This window comes from Scyliorhinus canicula, chromosome 12 (genome assembly GCF_902713615.1).
Source record: "Scyliorhinus canicula chromosome 12, sScyCan1.1, whole genome shotgun sequence".
In the NCBI taxonomy this organism is placed as follows: domain Eukaryota; kingdom Metazoa; phylum Chordata; class Chondrichthyes; order Carcharhiniformes; family Scyliorhinidae; genus Scyliorhinus; species Scyliorhinus canicula.
Window position 1 is genome coordinate 26,003,809 of NC_052157.1, and position 23,287 is coordinate 26,027,095.

Here is a 23,287-nt window from a genome sequence, read left to right on the forward strand (position 1 = left end):
TTGCTTAAAGATTATAAAGATGATGTAATCAATAATTATTTCGACAATTCTTTACAATTAAACTCTTCAGCTCTAAAAATTCACACAAACATATTTCTGCAGTATGTAATGGTATCATGCTCCAGCCCACATGCCCACTAATATACAATAAGCAGTGCCATGGAATATAAGTTTGTATAAGATATAAAAATGAAACTGTCATGAGTCACATTTTACTGTATAAATTTTGAGTCACACTTATTTGAAAGTATTTAAAAAGAAAGGGAAGGAAAATCAATTGTAATGGAAATTGGTCCCAATTCTGCAGTAACAATAATAATAATCTTCATTAGTGTCACAAGTAGGTTTACATTAAAAATGCAATGAAGTTACTGTGAAAAGCCCCTAGTCGCCACACTCCAGTGCCTGTTTGGGTACACAGAGGGAGAATTCAGAATGTCCAATTCACCTAACAAGCCGTCTTTCGGGACTTGTGGGAGAAAACCGGAGCACCCGGAGGAAACCCACGCAGACAGGGCGAAAACGTGCAGACTCCGCACAGACAATGACCCAAGCCGCGAATCGAACCCGGGATCCTGGCACTGTGAAGCTACAGTGCCAACCACTGTGTTACCTTGCGGCCCACAGTAGGTGGCAAACCTATGGGGTTCAGCATATATAAACCATTTGCATTTGCCCCCAGACCTTGTGGGCCCTTCCACTGTGACTTGTGGTTATTGGAGAATGGATTAGTACTTCACACGCTACAAAGGCCTGTCTGAAAAGGCAAGCAACAGTGACCCACCAAAGCCAATCAGATTGAAGAACCCTTTCTGAGTAATGCAGAACCTAAACCAGGAAGCGTGAGTCAAAATATTTGATCCAATGCCAAGTCAGATGTAGAAAGAAAAATAAAGGGTCAAAAAAAGATGGGATTAAGAGAAAGAGAGGATGAAAGAGATGGAAAGAAAGTTAAAAATAATAATTCTATTTGTTTCATTTTTGAAATTGTCCAATAATAACTAAAATATCAAGGGATGAGGATCCACACTTGTAAAAGTAAATTTTCAGTGCTGGAGACCATAATTAAGACTGATTGTGAGTTTTAAAATATAATTTACATTGGAATGGGCAAGTCCGAATGTTTTTAGGCATGTTCAATGGCTACCTAGTGGACAAGCTCTGCAATTTCAGGCCCTTCATATATACAAATGCAGAGTCTCCTGAAGAGATAGGTGAGAATGAAGCTTGTGGGGGAATAATGCAACACAGACAACAACTTTCTGAATTCTGTGTTTACCAACAAATGTGCAGGTGCCGGAAGTTGCTGCATGATTTACCCCTCAATAACAGCTAGTGCTGTTAGCCTCATCATTATTCTTGCTGAAAGATCCGGGTCAATGAAACATTCCCAGCAACAGAATTCAGAACGTTTGTAGTCTCAAACTGCGCTTAGTACCCTTATTAAAAACGACCTCTAATAGATCTGAACATATACCAACGGCAATCATAGGAATTCAATAACACAGATGCATTGCACCTTCTAATCTTAAAAGGGGTCGTACTTATAAACTAGCATATTCTCTAATTCAATATGAGCAGTGCCTTTGGGACATGTAAACTTGATAATGCTGCACCTCAGGCATGTCTATCACACACCAAGTGATGCATTTTATCTTTAATTGTTTTATACCTGTAAAAAGAGTCCTGTTTCTATGCGCAACCTGAAATTTACAAGTGGTTATAACCACTGATAAATTTCCACACTATATCTACAGCTACAATTGCGTATTCAAGGTGGTAGCATGAGGGAACATGCCAGGTTAGCAGGGGAGCACCCTACATTGCTGAACCCATCTTTTGGAGCCATAGAAAAGATAAACTAGTCATATTCAATTATCTTAGCAAGTCTTTACCTCTGTAGATAACACGTCAGGGAACTTCCTGAAAGCAAGTCAAATGAAGCATATATTATTGGTGGGGAGGGGGATGTAAAACATTAATATTTTGCTTTAATTGAACCTGATGTCAAATCTTTTTGGTACGGTGGTGGATTCCTTTGAAAATGAAATGAAAATCGCTTATTGTCACGAGTAGGCTTCAATGAAGTTACTGTGAAAAGCCCCCAGTCGCCACATTCCGGCGCCTGTTCGGGGAGGCTGGTACGGGAATTGAACCGTGCTGCTGGCCTGCCTTGGTCTGCTTTAAAAACCAGCGATTTAGCCCAGTGTGCTAAACCAGCCCCTGAGAACTAACCAGAGAAGATCCGGGGACAGGTTACAATCATGTATTCATGATTCAAGGGGCTTCCAGTGGCAGCCATGGTGTGAATGGTCGCACACAGGTTGGCTCCTGCTTGAAGGCGTAGAAAAGAGCTCTTTTTACCTGAAAATGGGTGTAACTTTGTCAGAAAAGTGGAACTGAAGGTCAGAGGAGAGGTTCCCCCAGGAGTGGTATGTCTGCTGGTTATCAAACCCGGCAGAAGGTGGTAAAGGAAGGGGCAGCACGGCTCCAAGATCCCAGATCCCGGCTCTGGGTCACTGTCCGTGTGGAGTTTGCACATTCTCCCCGTGCTTGCGTGGGTTTCGCTCCCACAACCCAAAGATATGCTGGCGGGGCTGGTGGTGGAGGGGGCGCCGGACAAGAGGTGGACAGAGCACAAAGGTCTCTGAGGCAGAAGCCTAGAGCAGGGGAGCCACCGCGGGCGGTGATTGTGAGACTCCACATGTTCTTGGAGAAAGGGAAGCATCTGCAGTGGGCCAGGGAGAAGCGCAACTGCGAATGGGAGGAGAACAAAGTCCAAATATACCAGGACATTGGAGCTGAGCTGGCAAAAAGGCATTCGGGTCTCAACAGGGCCAAGGGGTGCTCTACCCGGCACAACTATAGGTGATGGCCGGAATACTATTTTGAGACCCCAGAAGCGGCCAATGGTTTTATCAAGGAGCATAAACTGGGAAGAACTGAACAATTCTGGGCGACGGAGGTGCTCGCACTTTGAAGTAATAGGGGTAGAGTGGGGATTGGAGGGAGGGGGTCTTTCATTTCCTCCGATTTGGAGGGTTTTTTCATTTTTCTGTTGGGTCGACAAAGAGTAGTAGGGATGAAAAGTTTGTAAGGGAACTGCTGTCCCCATCCCACCTCCTCCTGCCTGTGGCTGTGTTTTTTCTTTTTGTTTGTCTTTGGGGGAGGTGACCTGCCGTTTGAGATGAGTTTTTGGGTGGGGGGGGGGGGGGATGCGGTCTGCAGGGAGCCTTATTCGCAGAACAATGAGGTGAGGGCGGGGGAAGGGGTCAGTAGGAGGAGCCTTTGGGCAGGAGTTGCTACGCTGGCAGGTAATGCTGGTGAACAGAAGTGAGGTGCGAGAGGAGGCCGGGTTAGGTGGCCATGGGGGGATGGGGGGGTGATGCAACCTGGTGAGGTTGGAGAAGAAACATGGTTAGTGTCCATCTTGGATGGGCCAGGTACAGGATGAAATTAACAGAGGTAGAGTCGAAAGGGGAGGATGGCGGATGGTAGGGAGGAATGGAGGCGTAAGCCCCCGCAAAGGCTGATAACATGGAACGTGCAAGGGTTCAATGGACGGATGAAAAGATTTCAGGTCTTTGTGCACCAAAGGAGTTTAAAAGTGGAGGTGGTCTTTCTGCAGGAGACGCACCTACATGTGAAGGACCAGGTTAGACTGAGGAAGGGATGGGCGGGTCAGGTTTTCCACTCCGGGTTTGATTCAAATTCACTGGGGTGGCAATTTTGATGAGGAAGAAAATGGGGCTTTTGAGCACGAGGAAGTGAGGGACCCAGGGGGGAGATATGTGATTGGGGGAAGGGGGGGGGAGACCGATATTGTGGCCTTTGTTTCTCTGACTGCTCGGCGAAGAATTCTGAAGGAGTGGCGGTCAGCAAGGCCTCCGAGGATGACGGCTTGGCTGGGGGACTTTTCTGACTTTCTTTGGTTGGAAAAGATCAAGTATGGATGAAGGGGTTCAGCGGTGGTCTTTGAGGCAAGGTGGGGAATGTTAGTGACCTTGCCTGAGGAGCTGTTTGTCGTGGGGAGGGGAGAGTGGTGAAAAAGGGAAAGACTTGTGCAAACTGTATAGTTGTGTGTTGGGGAGTTTGTTCCCCAAAATGTTTAAATTTTGTTTCCTTTTGTATTATTCTGGAATAAAATACATTTAAAAATTTTTTATTCATGATTCAAGCATGGGGAACTACCCTAGAGAAACCTGTGAAGTAGTACTCTCCTCTAATTCAGCTCTAATACAGCTCTCCGCTCCCATACAGCTCTCCGCTCTAATACAGCTCTCAGTTCTAATACAGCTCTCCGCTCTAATACAGCTCTCCGTCCTCATACAGCGGAGAGCTCTCATACAGCTCTCCGCTCCCATACAGCTCTCCGCTCCCATACAGCTCTCCGCTCTAATACAGCTCTCCGTCCTCATACAGCTCTCCGCTCTAATACAGCTCTCCGCTCCCATACAGCTCTCCGCTCCCATACAGCTCTCCGCTCTAATACAGCTCTCAGTTCTAATACAGCTCTCCGCTCTAATACAGCTCTCCGCTCTAATACAACCCTCCGTCCTCATACAGCGGAGAGCTCTCATACAGCTCTCCGCTCTCATACAGCTCTCTGCTCTAATACAGCTCTCAGTTCTAATACAGCTCTCCGCTCTCATACAGCACTCCGCTCTAATACAGCTCTCCGCTCTAATACAGCTTCCAGTTCTAATACAGCTCTCTGCTCTAATACAGCTCTCTGCTCTCATACAGCTCTCCGCTCTCATACAGCTCTCCGCTCTCATACAGCTCTCTGCTCTAATACAGCTCTCAGTTCTAATACAGCTCTCCGCTCTCATACAGCACTCCGCTCTAATACAGCTCACCACCCTCATACAACTCTCCGCTCTAATACAGCTCTCCGCTCTCACACAGCTCTCCGCTCCCATACAGCTCTCTGCTCTCATACAGCTCTCAGTTCTAATACAGCCGTCCGCTCTCATACAGCTCTCTGCTCTAATACAGCTCTCTGCTCTCATACAGCTCTCCGCTCTAATACAGCTCTCCGCTCTCATACAGCTCTCCGCTCCCATACAGCTCTCTGCTCTAATACAGCTCTCCGCTCTAATACAGCTCTCCGCTCTAATACAGCTCTCTGCTCTCATACAGCTCTCCGCTCTAATACAGCTCTCCGCTCTCATACAGCTCTCCGCTCCCATACAGCTCTCTGCTCTAATACAGCTCTCCGCTCTCATACAGCTCTCCGCTCTCATACAGCTCTCCGCTCTCATACAGCTCTCCGCTCTCATACAACTCTCCGCTCTAATACAGCTATCCGCTCTCATACAGCTCTCCGCTCTCATACAGCTCTCCGCTCTAATACAGCTCTCTGCTCTCATACAGCACTCCGCTCTAATACAGCCGTCCACTCTCATACAGCTCTCCGCTCTCATACAGCTCTCCGCTCTCATACAGCTCTCTGCTCTCATACAGCTCTCCGCTCTAATACAGCTCTCCGCTCTCATACAGCTCTCCGCTCTCATACAGCTCTCCGCTCTCATACAGCTCTCCGCTCTCATACAACTCTCCGCTCTAATACAGCTATCCGCTCTCATACAGCTCTCCGCTCTCATACAGCTCTCCGCTCTAATACAGCTCTCTGCTCTCATACAGCACTCCGCTCTAATACAGCCGTCCACTCTCATACAGCTCTCCGCTCTCATACAGCTCTCCGCTCTCATACAGCACTCCGCTCTAATACAGCTCTCCGCTCTCATACAGCACTCCGCTCTAATACAGCCGTCCACTCTCATACAGCTCTCCGCTCTCATACAGCTCTCCGCTCTCATACAGCTCTCCGCTCTAATACAGCTCTCCGCTCTAATACAGCTCTCCGCTCTAATACAGCTCTCTGCTCTAATACAGCTCTCCGCTCTAATACAGCACTCCGCTCTAATACAGCTCTCAGCTCTAATACAGCTCTCCGCTCTAATACAGCTCTCCGCTCTCATACAGCTCTCTGCTCTAATACAGCTCTCCGCTCTAATATAGCTCTCCGCTCTAATACAGCACTCCGCTCTCATACAACTCTCCGCTCCAATACAGCTCTCCGCTCTAATACAGCTCTCCGCTCTAATACAGCTCTCCGCTCTCATACAGCTCTCTGCTCTAATACAGCTCTCCGCTCTAATACAGCTCTCCGCTCTAATACAGCACTCCGCTCTCATACAACTCTCCGCTCCAATACAGCTCTCCGCTCTAATACAGCTCTCTGCTCTAATACAGCTCTCCGCTCTAATACAGCTCTCCGCTCTAATACAGCTCTCTGCTCTCATACAGCTCTCCGCTCTAATACAGCTCTCAGTTCTAATACAGCTCTCCGCTCCCATACAGCTCTCTGCTCTAATACAGCTCTCTGCTCTAATACAGCTCTCCGCTCCCATACAGCTCTCCGCTCTAATACAGCTCTCTGCTCTAATACAGCTCTCTGCTCTAATACAGCTCTCCGCTCGAATACAGCTCTCCGCTCCCATACAGCTCTCAGTTCTAATACAGCTCTCTGCTCTAATACTGCACTCCGCTCCCATACAGCTCTCCGCTCGAATACAGCTCTCCGCTCTCACACTGCTCTCCGCTCTCATACAGCTCTCTGCTCTAATACAGCTCTCCGCTCTCATACAGCTCTCCGCTCCCATACAGCTCTCAGCTCTAATACAGCTCTCAGTTCTAATACAGCCCTCCGCTCTAATACAGCTCTCTGCTCTAATACAGCTCTCAGTTCTAATACAGCCCTCCGCTCTAATACAGTTCTCAATTCTAATACAGCTCTCGCGGGGACAGCATTCTAATGCAGCTCTCTCCTCTAAGTCACAGATCCCCACAGTTTGTATCGTAAGTCAGTACACAGAAAATTGTGGAAAATTCCCATTTTGACTCCATAGATTTATTATTAAACTTTCACCCAAACCCAGGGCTGTTATCTCTTCCTAACTACAGACTTTCTTCTTACAAGTAAACAACCTTGGAGTTTAAGACTAGGGAGGTTATGTTGCAATTGTATAAGGTGTTAGTGAGGCCACACCTGGAGTATTGTGTTCAGTTTTGGTCTCCTTACTTGAGAAAGGACGTACTGGCACTGGAGGGTGTGCAGAGGAGATTCACTAGGTTAATCCCAGACCTGAAGGGGTTGGATTATGAGGAGAGGTTGAGTAGACTGGGACTGTACTCGTTGGAATTTAGAAGGATATGGGGGGATCTTATAGAAACATTTAAAATTATGAAGGGAATAGATAGGATAGATGCGGGCAGGTTGTTTCCACTGGCGGGTGAAAGCAGAACTAGGGGACATAGCCTCAAAATAAGGGGAAGTAGATTTAGGACTGAGTTTAGGAGGAACATCTTCACCCAAAGGGTTGTGGATCTATGGAATTCCTTGCCCAGTGAAGCAGTTGAGGCTCCTTCATTACATGTTTTTAAGGTAAAGATAGATAGTTTTTTGAAGAATAAAGGGATTAAGGGTTATGGTGTTCGGGCCGGAAAGTGGAGCTGAGTCCACAAAAGATCAGCCATGATCTCATTGAATGGCGGAGCAGGCTCGAGGGACCAGATGGCCTACTCCTGCTCCTAGTTCTTCTGTTCTTATGTTCTAATAATAATCGCTTATTATCACAAGTAGGCTTCAAATGAAGTTACTGTGAAAAGCCCCGAGTCGCTACATTCCGGCGCCTGTTTGGGGAGGCTGGTATGGGAATTCAACCCGCGTTGCTGGACTTGATCTGCATTACAAGCCAACTGTTTAGCCCACTGTGCTAAACCAGCCCCATGTCAGGGTGTTTACTAAATCTATCCATTCACATTCAACATCCTGGCATTAGCGCAAGGATGAGTTTGCTCATCGAATGCAAACTCAATAAAACCTTCATTATAGAAACATAAGAGAATGAGTTACCTCTATTTAAATAGTTACCTTCTCTGAAGACTTGGAGCTTTCTGTGGTTTGGAATGCAGGTGGAGAGGTGCTGAATTTGAAAGAACCAGATTGTTTGTAGTTGGTGTTCTTCTTCTTGACTGGATCAAAAGGTCTAACTCCCAGGGATACAGAATCCATAACATTCATGAATGTTGATGATGCGTCGTCACAGGAACCAATGATCGCCTTTGCTACATCACCAGTCTCATGTCGATCAAGCGTACCTACCGGGGTTAAGAACATTGGAAATATAAAAACAAGGCATTTTCACACAGACAGCTCTTGCTTACTTTCTTCCCATTGTACTTGCCATCACTGGGGGGGGGGGGGGGGGGAGAGGGCGGGAAGAACACTGTTTTAGGCTAACGGACTGATTAGACCATAAGACATAGGAGCAGAATTAGGCTGATGCACTATCAATTACTACAAAGATGAGAGTAGAGAATAATTGAGGCTTTATTGAGCAAAGATGTGTGGCCTCCTGCAGCTGCGACCAGAATGGGAGCAGCTCCGGTGTGCACACACATTTATACGCCGCCTACTGGGTGGAACCAGCAGGCAGGGATTTACCCCTGTACGTCTAGTACAGGAGCCTTACCGTACTACATCTAATATACAGTTACTACATCTAATATAGTGGTGACTACCACAGAGGCCACTTGGCCCCTCGAGTCTGCTCCGCAATTTGGTCTATCGGCTATGCAAACTCAACAACAAAAATGCCTATTGTGCTGTGGTGGACCACAATGAGCTCACAAGCCTCTTCTCATTTCAGGAGTTTATGTCATGGGGTATGGTAAGTGGGAGATTTTGAGGGGCTTCATTTGCAATTCAGGCAGTACAGGTCAGGAATAGGGATTATCATGTCATAGCCCTATCTCTGCTACAATGTGCACTCCCTGTGAAGATCTTCCCAGGGAAATTTCACACTAAATCAAAACTTGATTTCAGGTAGAATCTAATAGTTGTTACATTGTATTCTTGCAAAATAAAATCCAAATTTCTTTTCCTTTCTCATCTTGCCACAGAACACCCAGCGGGTCCCATTTCTGAGTAATAAAATAGATTTATAAAACGTTCCTATCGTTCAGGCTACAGCACACCTTCTGGACAGCAACTTACGGATTTCATGTTATTCCGTGCACGTGTGGGCCCCCAAAGCTACAGGGGTAATAACATTTAACAGACAGTTTCACTGTCATTATCACTGCAAAATCTAGGCCATAATCTTCTCTTTTGTTAAGTTCAGTAACCATTGATTTGTTCTGTAACTAAATGGCATGCATCCATTTGATTGCAATGGTACATGATTTTCTCATTTTCTCATTAAAGGTCCTTAGCAAGGTTTGCAGAAACCTAAAAAAAAGAGGGCCACTACCTTCTTGCTAAAAGTTATCACAGCAGGAATGTTGAGTGCCATTAATGGGGCAAGGTAAAAGGAGCTCAGCCTCAAGTTTCAATGTCCAATATCACCCTTTTCCAACATCAACATCCTTCACCGTGATGAGTACAAACATAAAAAGGGAATTATCGGAGCACCAAGTATATTTTATCACAGACTTCTTAATGGTCAGCCTAAGAATGCTCATACTAGAGCCCTGGGAACAGGTCTGGTGCATTAGACAATAATAAAGATCATTGTTGGATGCAATGTGTACCTTTGTTGGATGTGCATCATTGGTGGATTTAAGGAGATAACTTACACAAAAGGTAGAGTTGGGGAAAATAGTGCTAGCAGTGTTATTGCTCAATAAACATCTCCTAACATACACTCTTAAATCTCGTAAAATTTTAATGCTCCAATTTATCGTGATTCGCCACTTCAGCATGAGATTCTTCTGTCACCCCACCAGAACAAAACTTGTGTTATTTATAGTTCAGTTGGTCCCGTAAACAGTGCACTCTCCAGCCTCAAACGATTGGGCTGTAATGTTGCAAACGCTGCCTCCGATCTCAAATGAAAATTGACAAGAGGTGACATTTTTAACATTATAGCTTACAAATATATGTCCTTAATGCACTTAACAGCTCCTCCCACTTTGCAATTTACATATTTCTTCTATTGGCTAATTTTACCTTTGCATGCCTCACAATTTAGAAGTATGTATGCAGCTCACTTTACATTTACACCATTAACAGGGGGATTGAGTTTAAGAGCCGTGAGGTTTTGCTGCAGCTCTATAAAACCCTGGTTAGACCACATTTGGAATATTGTGTCCAGTTCTGGCCGCCTCATGAGAGGAAGGGTGTGGATGCTTTGGGGAGGGTGCAGAGGAGATTTACCAGGATGCTGCCTGGACTGGAGGACATGTCTTATGAAGAAAGGTTGAGGGAGCTAGGGCATTTCACTGGAGCGAAGAAGGAAGAGAAGTGACTTCATAGAGGTGTACAAGGTGATGAGAGGCATGGATAGTGTGGATAGCCAGAGACTTTTCCCCAGGACGAGGGGACATAATTTTAAGGTAATTGGAGGAAGGTATAGGGGAGATGTCAGAGGTAGGCTCTTTACACAGAGAGTGGTGGGTGCGTGAAATGCACTGCTAGCAGAGGTGTTGGAGGCAGTCATTAGGGACATTTAAGTGACTCTTGGACAGAAGTGACTCTTGGGCAGGTACACAAACAGCAGTGAGTTGAAGGGGTGTAGGTTAGGTTGATCTTAGATTAGGATAAATGGCCGGCACAACATCGTGGGCTGAAGGGCTTGTACTGTGCTGTACTGTTCTATGTTCACTTGGCAGTGGTAAAAGGTAATCTGACCGTAGAACAGCATAAAAAAGAAACAAGCAACATCCCACAGGTGGATTCTACATAGTGAATGTTGTGCTAATACTGTACAGTCCTCTGGTCAGGCCACAGCTCAAGCACTGTGTCCATCTCTGGTCACTATGCCGCATGGGAGACATTTTATGATTTAAAAGATGGCAAGTGAAGAAGAATCCTGAGATTAAGAGGACTGAGTTATGAGCAAATATTGCAGCCTCAACAGCCATCAATGCCTTGATCGTGAAGTTCACTAGCCTGATTTCTAGGATGAGGGGATTGTCCTTCAAGGAGAGATGGTGTAAATTCAACCCATCTTCCCTAGAATTTATAATGATGAGAAGTGGCCCCAATGAAACATACAACATTCTTAAAGGACTTGATGAGGAGATGCTGGGAGGATGTTACCCATGGCTGCAGAATTTAGAACAAGAAGTCACAGTTTCAGGATAAGGCATTTTGGATATTTAGGACTAAGATTAGTTTTTAATAAATTTAGAGTACCCAATTCATTTTTTTCTATTAAGGGGCAATTTAGTGTGGCAAATCCACCTACCCTGCACATCTTTGGGTTGTGGGGGAGAAACCCACGCAAACACAGGGAGGACGTGCAAACTTCACACGGGCAGTGACCCAGAGCCGGGATCGAACCTGGGACCTCAGCGCCGTGAGGCACCAGTGCTAACCACTGCGCCGTTTAGGATTAAGATGAGGAGAAATTTCTTCGCTCAAAGGTTTATGGATCTTTGCAGTTATTTATTCCAGGGGATAGTCGCCGGTTATGTTCAAGACAGAGGTCGCCTTAATGGGATTAAGGGATATGGGAAGGTGTGGTGAAGTGGAGTTGAGATAATAGATCAGCAATGATCGGACCAAATGGCACAGCAAGGGCTGAAGGCCGACTCCTCTTCCTATTCTTACATTCTTCAGTTAAGACAAAATAACTCCAATGCAAGTCTGAAGCAACAGGCAATGGAATAAAATTTACCGAACCATACTGAAAATAATTCGATGTCCAATCAACACCCATTAACAAGCCCTTAATTGTCATTCGTAGTCAGGGTTAGGATGCCATCAGGAAATTGGCAAAATAGGATGACAAAACGTAGTCAGCGGCATTTCAGTTCCTTTTTCACCAACAACACCTTAAAACATTTAATCATGGAAAACAATGAGGATGACCAAATTCTGGCAAATATTACAAAATATGAGCAGGATTCTCCGGCCGCGCTTGCCTGGCGACTGGAAATTCCTGCCCGAGGTCAACGGACCGCATGGTTCGTGTCCCGTGGCGATCTTGCGGTGGCGGGGTGGAAGAATCCAGCCTTATCTGTTCATTTATCAGATTCTATTGCCAAAATAAAAAATGCCTTGGGTACACCGATGAATTCGTCGGAAAAAGTGTAAACAACAGGTCATAATCCCCGCGATTCAGTTGCAGTGCTTTGTAAGATATGCATTTTCAAAATGTTTAAGCTTATAAACATACGTTTCAATCCGAGCAACGAAAACAAGTGTACAAAACAATTGATCTTAATCACAAAGCGCAAAACAGTCCTTATTGTTTCCTTGTTACAATAAGGAAATGTGACTTTGCCAATTTCTAAAAGGTCTCCCGGCAGAATCACGTAAGCTGTCAATGCCGTTAAACAGAATGGTTGATAAGTGGTAAACATGGTCAAGTTGGCTGAAGGAGGGTCTATACCACAAAGGGGAAACAGTGATTGAGTTACCAACTGTCTCAGATCAGTGCTTGATAAATAAGGGCTTGGAATTTACGACTGCCAGAAAATGAGCAGCACTGCCTGTCATTGCAGGTTTCCCAGCTTCTGAAATCTGTGGGGGCCTCTCCACTGTGATTTGTGGTCAGCAGTGATAGCAGCGTAGCACCCTCTACAGGGATCCTGTACCTATGTGAACAAGGCATATAATGGTGCCGCTCTTCAACCGATCAGATGGAAGAATCATTACAGAGCCAGGCAGGCACCATTCCTTTTTGGGGCTGGAGTTCCAACCAGGGTTAGAGTTCTTCTCAGGGTTTCTTAAATACAGGGATGGAAGAGGTCAGTTATATTTTTGCTGGGAAGGGCAGCACGGTGGCACAGTGGTTAGCATTGTTGCCTACGGCGCTGAGGACCCGGGTTCGAATCCCGGCCCTGGGTCACTGTCCGTGTGGAGTTTGCACATTCTCCCCGTGTCTGCGTGGGTTTCGCCCCCACAACCCAAAAAAGATGTGCAGGATAGGTGGATTGGCCACACTAAATTGCCCCTTAATTGGAAAAAATAATTGGGTACGCTAAATTAAAAAAAAAAATTAAAATGTTTTTGCTGGGATGCAATCAGCGGGACGGAAGCATTCCTGCTCTTCTTAGCCCACAAGCATTGCTGGAAAAGCAATTAACCTCATGTATGCTTTGGATTTATCTGCTGGAGTTGCTATAGTCCAGGGCAAGGTAAATTGGACGGTTTCAAGACAGGTTGAGCTTGGGTTTGAGATTTCCTTTTGCATTTTGTACCTCCCACCAGGCCCAGATCCACTGGATCAATTTCAGAGTCAAACCTAAGGACTGCAAGTTAAAACATGGGTCTCCTGAGGTCTGGGAAATCTGACCTGCCAGGGTTAAGCTGGGTCGGGAAAGAAAAAGAGGGAATGAGAGGGGCAATTAAGTGAGATAAAAGAGACAGAAAAAAAGGTTTAATTTTTCAAAAAAATTACCGATAATTAAAAGATGAATGAATGAGATGCCACACTTGTAAATTTTCACCACCAGCAACTGTTTGGCAGGAATTTAAACTTACCATATGGTTAAAAATTCCCTTGCACTCGAATGAACAAACTCTAAATTTCCCCCGTGTAATTATAAAGTACCGAGTGGGTAAGGGCCATAATTTCACGCTGCTGCTTGTGTCTCTCTGCCCATGTAAAGCTTGTGGAAGGGCAGGACAACCTGGACAGCAACCGCCTGATTTCTGTGTTTAATTGCACCATACTCAGATACTGGAAATTACTGTCTGATTTATTTCTCAACAACACTGAGCATAGATAGCCTCCCTGTTAATCCTAGCAAAATCTCTCAGTCGTCTCTGCTGACAATCTATCATTTTGAGTATCAGTCTTGTAAAGACATCAAACCAATTGCAATATCCAAGAAAGCTTTGAAGCCTTGATTACACAATTGGAGCACAGTGACTGTGCGTTTGTTTGGCAGCCAAAATCGTGAAGGGGCGCACATGTAAGTGTGGGGGCGTTTGTGTGGTGTGCCTATATATTGGGGCATAGGATGTGTGTATGGAGCGGTGAGTGGAGTAGTCTGAATGTATGTAGTGTGTGTGCATGTGTTTGGGGTCTGTGAGTGTGGGAGGGGTGCATATACCTGTGTGGGGGAGTTTGTGCCGATTTGCCGGTTGTAAAAGACCACACATGCTCCGCTGGCACTGGCACTTAGCTGCTGAAAAGGAGAATCCAGCCCTTTAACTCCTCTGCCACTCAGAGATTTGCATGAACTCCACGGCAGTTCATTGCTCTACAACACTAAGTAGTTGTTGAATAATGCCAGAATCAAATTTAAACAGCCACATTATTCACTGAAAGCAAGGGACTGGGCCTGCGAAGCATTGTGTGTAAAATACACACCTTAGAAAGCCGTACAAATTGGCAAGCTCCGGCTGAAGTGGAGGAAGCTGGTTTTGAGGCTCTCTGTTCATATTCAGCCTTAGGCACCAAATCAGCGAGCAGCAGTTGGCCGCCTTTGAAGAATTTACTGCTTACAAGTCACCGCTTGAAAGGACCCATTGAAAGGTATACATTGAAAGGCAGCCCATAACCGCCAGGGGCAGATGAAAACCGGAGGGGGCCTGTTGGACCTGCAGCCTCTCTCGTCGCGGAGCAGAGGGCGACGGATCTGGTTGGGGGGTGGGAGAATGGGCAGTCGTAGAGGCGGAGGTTGGCATGGCACAACCAAGTGAGCCTGCAATGCGTTGCAATGTCGCTATGGCACGTGATTCACCCCTCTGTCCTTCACACACCTACCCGCGATCTCACCATGCGTCTTGTCTTGTGTCTTGCAGGGTCACCTCCCGACAAGATGGAACTGGCTGGTGTCGTCCCCCCGCCCCGCCACAACCGCGCAACCCCCAGAGCGCATGTCCGGGGGTGATAGCGACTTCTCATCATTGCTGGCACCGGCACTCTCCACCATCCCAGAGACACCCACCTCAATTGATGCTCCTGGGGCACTATCTGGTGCGAATGATATACATGCAGCTGGGGCTGGACGGTTGGAGGGCGGCCCAGCCCCACGGACTAGCAGCTGTCCAGACGGGGCTAGTGCTTCTGAAAGGGCAGTATCATCAATGTTGGAGATGCAGGCACAGAACCAGGGACTACAGGAGGGGGAATCTGAAGGAGCACCTGAAGGAACAGGTGGCGCTGTTGACAATGCGTGCCGCCCAGGGCAACACACCGCATGGGTGGCATCTGCGGTGGAGGCCTTGGGTGCGAGGTTCATGGCCATGGCTCAGGATGTCCAAGGCCTGGGGTACAGTGTGCAGTCGATGGCCGACGCCCAGGACCAGGCAGCCATGGAACAGGCCACATGGACATTGCTGCAGCACTCCAGAGCATTGCCCAATTACAACAGACCATGGCCCCGGGCATCGAGAGCATTGGCCGGGCGTTGGCTGACCTGAGCCAGACATAGAGACCTGGCACAGTCCCTGAGTGACATGGCACAGGACCAGAGCGATGCGGCTGTGAGCATTGAGAACCTGGTTAAGATGAGAGCAGGCCTCCAGCAGCAGGTGATGGCGGAGCTCATGCAGCTTGCTCCGGCCGCATCCCTGCCCCAAGGAGTATCCCGGGAGTGATCAGGCACCCTGAGGTCGGAGGAGGTGATGGGTTTGGTGCCAGCCACTCCCACAGAGGAGGTGCTGGAACACCGCAGCACCTCTGAATCCCCCCCACCTGTCCCTGAAGTATCCGATGGGCAGCAGGTAGAACAGGGTGGCATCGCGCCACCTGGACGACTGCCGGCCCTATCCGGGCCCGGTGGTTCCACAGGACGGTCACCAAAGGGGATCCAGTCATAGAGTGGGAAACACAGGAAGGCACCTCCACTTCTGATGCACCACCTGGGGACCCACCTAGACAGAGCATTACGACAGTAAGACTAGAAAGGTAGACACCCGTTAAGTTAGCAGGGATGCACCACAAGGATAGCTTTAGGGGCTAGGGCACCGTAATTGCATAGATCACTGTCACAAATAAACACCTGCTCACCAACGTTCCGAACTGTCTCAGTCCTCAATCCAAAGTGTGTGAGGGATCCGCTGGGTGCAGAGGTTGTGCCGGTGGGTGGCATTTGGGAGGCTGGTGATGGGGGGTCGCCATGAGGTAGGGCCTACCCAGTGAGTAACCCATCACCACTCACCAACACTATAACCACACCCTTCCCCCATCCCCTAGTCCCCACCCCTGCCTCCCCAGAAAGTCTGTGGGCCCGTGTGATGGAACATCCAACATCCATACAGGGATCACCCGGGCGGACAGTGGAATGTGACACCAGGGCGGGGGGTCAGGCTCTGTCAATCGATGAGGAGCACCAGAGCTCATCGCATTGCAGTTCGACATCATCCTTCACCCCATGGATCAGACCCACAGAGACTGCTGACCCAGGACCAACACCCCATGTGCAGCTGGTAGGAAACTCAGAGAGGCGTGGAGATGCTGGGGTGAGGAGGATGGAGTGCAGGGAGGGGGGGCCATGGGGCGGTGGTATGTGGGTGCGTGACGGGACGGTTGAACTGCCGGTGGCCAGGCACCCTAGTTGCCGAACCTGGAGGAGAACAGCTTGTCCTGTGTGCACGTCCCTGGTGCACACATGATGTAGCCTCCTGTGCCTGCCCGGGCCACATATCCTGTCCCCCAGGCCCTCCTGCGCATCCTCCTTGTTGGATGAGGCGTGCCGTTTCTTGTCCTCTTCCAGCATGTTGCCCCTCTTCTGTGCGATGTTGTGGAGGACGCAGCAGGCCACCACGACGTGGGAGCCCCTCCTGGGGCTATACTGGAGGGCCCCATCAGAGCCGTCCACCCAGCATCAGAACTGTCAGCCCACCGTTGTGCCTTTGGAAACTTTTCTTACCTCCTCTCTCTCCCTCAGCAGCCCGGTCCCTGTTTTTAAATATCACAAGTCAACTGCGCCGGTGTCACCGCTGCCGGGCAAAGGCGGAGCATCACGGAGGTCCAGGCTGGGCCGGTTAATGATGTGTTAACGAATGCTACTGTACATTATGCATGCCCACGCCAAAGCGGGCTGTGGAACACGTTGACGCGGCCATCCAGGCACCTGAGCATGGCACTCCATTGGGCGCCCAGCGCTGACATCGATTTTCGGCAGACACCCAAATCTCCACCCGATCTTGATTTGCGATTCCGGTGTTCTGGACGGAGAATCCACCCCAAAGTCTTTGAATCTTTTCTTTTCCTTAATTTTAAATGCACATATTATCTAACTTTCCCCTTTTTCATTCCTTCTGTTCAATATTTACATGATCAGTTCCAGGCAAGTCAGCACAGCAAGCCTTTAACAGGATGTGTGACAAAACGGGAACATTTCGTCGGTGATTAATCTTCACCTGTAACTAATATTAAAGTATTTGTGCGCTGTGTCAGGGAGAGACATGCCCAAAACTCTTCTGAAGAGAACCTCTACATTGCAGCCAAACCATCGGGGATGTAGTGAGTGGACGTGAGGTGATCTGCACCCCATTGTATCAAAGTTGAACCAATTCTATCCTCACCCAAGCAATCAGCTGACTTCTATCCCGGCAGCAATGAAGACAATGGTGTACCTTCACTAATGCCCTCTGGGTTGGTTTTTTTGATCTAAATGGCTCACTGACTGTGGTAGTCGATATTAGGGGTATTACGGTACCCAGGCCGATGCTGTAAGACCACTGGTGTGGGAGGTACCTGAGACAGCAATATCATTGGTGAAGCCTGCCTGCTGGTTCCGCCCAGTAAGGCGGAGTATAAGAGCCTGTGTCTCCTTAGCAGCTGCATTCTGTACCTGCGCTGCTGGTGGAAACATCTAGTCCAATAAAGCCTTCAATTGTCATCCAATCTCGCTTCTGGAGTCATTGATCAAGCATCACTGACATATTGGATAGTTGTAACTTGTTTGCATTTATATATTGACACTTCCCAGATCTTTGTTTGCACCTGACAGCTCAATTACTGGAGAAAGGATGTTCAAGTGTTTTTTCGGTTGGGCCCAATCTTCTACTTAGTGCAGAAACAAACTGCTTTTAAAACTAGTTCAATGTTATTTTCGCTAATGGACAATCGCATGAAAGACCACAAGACCATAAGATATAGGAGCAGAATTAGGCCACTCAGCCCATCGGGTCGGTTCTGCCATTCAATCCTGGCTGATATGTTTTTCATCCCCATTCACCTGCCTTCTCCCCATAACCCCTGATCCTCTGATGAAAGGACAAGTGTAAAAGGAGCATTGTTACATGCGCATTGTGTTTGGCCAGTTCTATGTTGTTCTGAATGGATTCAAGCTCATTCATCTCAGCACACTCCAATGATTGCACAATGCTCAGCATCATTCACAACTCCTTAGATACTGAAGCAGTCCGTGACCATATGCAGCAAGACCGGAGCAACATTAAGGCTTGGGCTGATTGCATAGAATTTACAGTGCAGAAGGAGGCCATTCGGCCCATCGAGTCTGCACTGGCTCTTGGAAAGAGCACCCTACCCCCTACCCAAGGTCAACACCTCCACCCTATCCCCATAACTCAGTAATCCCACCTAACACTAAGGGCAATTTTGGACACTAAGGGCAATTTATCATGGCCAATCCACCTAACTTGCACATCTTTGGACTGTGGGAGGAAACCGGAGTACCCTTAGGAAACCCATGCACACACGGGGAGGATGTGCAGACTCCGCACAGACAGTGACCCAAGCCGGAATCGAACCTGGGACCCTGGAGCTGTGAAGCAATTGTGCTATCCACAATTCTACCGGGCTGATAATTAGTGGCATGTAATATTTTTTTAATGATTTCATGATGTGTGGCTAGGCCAGCATGTATTGCCCATCCCTGAGTGCCCTTGAGAAGCTGGTCAAGAGCTGTCTCCTTGAATCGCTGCAGTCCATGTGGTTTAGGTATATCCACAGTGCTGCTAATATTCCCACCACACAAGGGTCAAGCAATGGCCATCTCCAACGCAGAGAATCTAGCCACCCCCACCCCCCCTTCCCCCTTAACTTTCATTGACATAACCGTCACTTAATCCCAAATTATCAACATTCTAGGGGTTACTATTGACCAAAAACTGAATGGGGCCAGCCAAATAAACACAGTGGCTACATGAGCAAGCTCAAGCGGTTGAGTGGCCTACCCCTGCTCTCAATTCGGACGTTCCGAAGGGTAGGTCAGAGGCTGATAATTCTGAGGAAAGTAACTCAACCCCTAATCCCTCAAAGCCCGTCCACCACCTACAAGGCACAAATCAGGAGTGTGATTGAATATTCTCTGCTTGCCTGGGTGAGTGCAGCTCCCAACAACACTCAAGAAGGTCGACACCATCCAGGACAAAGCAGCCCCGTTTGATTGGCATCCCATCCATAAACATTCACTCCCTCCACCACCGACGGACAGTAGCAACAGTTGTACCATCTGGAATGTGGCGACTAGGAGCTTTTCACAGTAGCTTCACTGCAGAGTTAATGTAAGCCTACTTATGACAATAAAGATTATTTTTATTTAAAAGAACATCTGTAATTATGGGTGATTTTAATCTACATATAGATGAGATAAATCAAATTAGTCACAATATTGTAGAGAAGGAATTTCTTGAGTGTATACAGGATGGTCTTCTGGACCAAAGCGTTGAGGAACTGGCCAGAGAATAGGCCACCCGTTGTGCAATGAGAACGGAATCATTGGCAATCTAGTTGTCAGCGACCATAATATGATAACATTTTTCATCGAGGTGGAGAATGGCGTAGTTGATTCTGAGACTAGGGTCCTCAATCTAAATATAGGAAGCTACGATGATTGATTGGGAAACGTTACTTAAAGGGATGACTGCAGATAGGCAATGGCAAACATTCAAGGAGAGCATGGGGTGCACAATAATTGCTTGTTCCTGTCTGGCACAAAAGTAAAGTGGAAAAGGTGGCCAAATCATGATTCACAAGGGAAATTAGAGATAGTATACAATCCAAGGAAGAAGCATCCAAATTGGCCAAGAAAAACAACTATTGAGTTGGATGATCAGCCATGATCATAATGAATGGTACAGCAGGCTCGAAGGGCCGAATGACCTCCACCTGCTCCTATTTTCTATATTTCTATGAGCCAGCAACTAGCACCAAAGAGATCGAGGCGTCATCTTTAAAGGACGCCCTGATCAGGACTGCAGTCTAATGGCGCCCAACCCCCATCACAGAGGTATGGGGATATCTCCCCCCCCCCCCCACCTCCACAAAAATGCTTGCCGGCATTGCACCCCGTCCCCTCCACCCCCACCAGAATCCTCACCGGCACTCTCTTCCCTCCCCCTCTCTCAACATTCATCGCTGGCATTGCACCCCGCACCAAAACAGCGGAAGTATAGCCGCCAATCACCCCCACACCCTCAGTGCCCTCTCTCCTGGAAAACCTCAAAGCTGTGACGTCACCTCGGTGAGGTATGAATACTTAGTGGGGGTGAACATGTGTTGGGGGGGGAGGGCCGTTAATAATATTTAAATTGGGGACTTCCGGTTGCGGCTATGACCAGCTAAGTCGCACGTTTGGCTGCTCCTGCGAGGAAGGTGTTTTCGGGCCGATTGGAGGGCCCCTAACGGCGCTGGAACGACGATTCCCGGTGGGGGAAGGTCCCCAGAGGAGAACCCTGCGAATTTTATGGTCATCACCCGAAGTGGGGCAGGAAAAAAAGCGGCAGCAGCGCCCCGAAAAAAGCGGGGGAAGAAATCCAAAATGGCGGCCGGCGGCGCACCCGAGGACTGGAGGAAATGGGCGGAGGAGCAGCAGGCCGTTCTCCTGCGCTTCTTCACGGAGCTGAAAGTGGAGCTGCTGGAGTCGATGAACGCGACGACCACCAGGCTGATGGGAGCCCAGGCGACCCAAGAGGCGTCAATTCGGGAGCTGCAGCAGGAGATGGCTGTGAGGGAGGAGGAGGCCACGGTCCTCGTGGGAAAGGTGGAGGTGCACGAGGCACTCCACCTGAAATGGCAAAACCAACTGGAGGAGATGGATACCCGCATGAGGCGGAAAAACCTGAGGATCCTGGGCCTGGCAGAAGGGCTGGAGGGGTCGGACCTCCCGAGGTATGTGGCAGAAATGCTGGGCTCACTGATGGGGGCAGGGGCCGTCCCTTCGCCCCTGGAACTGGAGGAGGCCTACAGAGTAATGGCCAGGAAGCCAAGAGCAAACGAACCCCCGAGGGCGGTGCTGGTTCGGTTCCAGCGATTCAGTGACCGAGAGAGGGTGCTGAGGTGGGCCAAGAGAGAGAGGAGCAGTAAATGGGAGAACTCGACGGTGAGGATCTACCAGGACTGGAGTGCGGAGGTGGCAAAGCGGCGGGCCCGGTTCAACCGGACGAAGGCGGTGCTGCATGCCAAGAGAATTAGATTCGGGATGCTGCAGCCAGCGCGCTTGTGGGTGACCTATAAGGACCAGCACCACTATTTCGAGTCCCCGGAGGAGGCGTGGGCCTTTGTCCAGGAAGAAAAGCTGGACTCGAACTAGAACCAGGGGATACTTGGCGGTCGTTGCCGCTCTGGTACTTTAAGCTGGACACGTGGCTTTCTTTTGGTTGGATTTTCACTTGGCTGTATTTTTGGACCCTTTTTTTTTCTCTCTACCAGGTTTTTTTCTTTTGTCTGTTATTTATAATGTTATGTTGGGGGGGCGGGGTGGGGGGGGGAGTGCCGGGGGTATGTGTTTCTTGTGGGGGTTTTCTTTGTATCGGGGTGGGATTGGGGACGGGGGTGGAACTGAAGATGGAGGGGTGGGGAGTGGCAGGGCGAAGGCGCGGGCTTTCCTCTGGTTTCCCGCGCGCGGGGCAGAGGAGGGAGGAGGGTGGGAGGAAGGGGCGGGGTCAGCAATGGCTCCCTTTCCCGCGCTGGAGCGGGGTCGAGGAGGGGTGGTAAGGGGGGGGATGTCCCCCATGCCGGGAGGAGTCGGATTGTGGCAGGGGCAGCCGGGTCAGCGTAAACCAGCTGACTTACGGAAGTACTATGGAGGGTGCATCGCGGCTAGGAAGGGTCCTAGCCTGGGGGGGGGAGGGGGGTGGGGGGGGGGGGGGGGGAAGGGGAGGGGGGAAGGGGGGGGGCTACCGGGTTGCTGCTGAAAAGGCCAGGGAGGAGAAGTTGAGGACCGGAGGGGTGGAGGGAGGGCGCCATCGCCATGGGGAGCGGGTCAGAAGGGGAGGGCTGACTCGGGGCGAGCAGGTGACAGGATATGGCTAGTCGGCAGGGGAGAGGGGCGGGCTGCCCTTCGACCCGGCTGATCACTTGGAATGTGAGGGGGCTGAATGGGCCGGTCAAGAGAACGAGAGTAATCTCGCATTTGAAGGGACTGAAGGCGGATGTAGCAATGCTACAAGAGACCCATTTGAAGGTGGCGGACCAGGTCCGCCTGAGGAGGGGGTGGGTGGGACAGGTGTTCCACTCAGGACTGGACGCAAAGAACCGGGGGGTGGCGATCCTGGTAGGGAAGAGGGTGTCGTTCGTGGCGGCGGAGGTGGTGGCGGATAAAGAGGGTAGATATGTCATGGTGAAGGGTAGGCTACAGGGGGAGAAAGTGGTGATGGTTAATGTGTATGCCCCGAATTGGGACGACGCTGGCTTCATGAGGCGCCTACTGGGCCTCATTCCGGACCTGGAGGCAGGGGGCCTGATCATGGGGGGGGACTTCAACACAGTGCTGGACCCCGTGCTGGACAGATCGAGTTCAAGGACGAGTAGGAGGCCGGCAGCAGCAGAAGTGTTAAAGGGGTTTATGGAGCAGATGGGAGGGGTAGATCCCTGGAGGTTTGGGAGGCCGAGGGCGAGGGAGTATTCCTTTTTCTCCCATGTCCACAGAGTCTATTCTAGAATTGACTTTTTTGTATTGAGCAGGGGACTGATCCCGAAAGTACGGGAAGTGGAGTACTCGGCCATAGCGGTCTCAGACCATGCGCCACACTGGGTAGATTTGGAAATGGGGGAGGCGCGAGACCAGCGTCCGCTGTGGCGCCTGGATGTGGGGTTGCTGGCGGATGAGGAGGTGTGTAAGAGGGTCCGGAAGAGCATTGAAAGATATCTGGCCACTAATGACACGGGGGAGGTGCAGGTGGGGATGGTCTGGGAGGCCCTGAAGGCGGTGATCCGGGGGGAGCTGATCTCCATACGGGCACATAGGGAAAGGAGGGAGAGACAGGAGAGGGAGAGGCTGGTGGGGGAGCTTTTGGACGTGGATAGGAGATATGCGGAGGCACCAGAGGAGGGGCTGTTGGGGGAACGGCGCAGTTTGCAGGCTAAGTTCGACCTGTTGACCACCAGAAAGGCAGAGACACAGT

At 49.1% G+C, this 23,287-nt stretch overlaps 1 protein-coding gene across 1 annotated transcript in view; it reads right to left on the reverse strand.

Annotated features, from left to right (window-relative positions):
• LOC119975063 (WD repeat-containing protein 72-like) overlaps window positions 1–23,287 on the reverse strand; it is a 410,282-nt gene that overhangs the window by 222,785 nt on the left and 164,210 nt on the right. Inside the window, exon 15 of the mRNA XM_038814560.1 lies at window positions 7,940–8,166. Coding sequence (XP_038670488.1) covers window positions 7,940–8,166 — 227 coding nt within the window. The remainder of the gene's footprint in view (window positions 1–7,939; window positions 8,167–23,287) is intronic.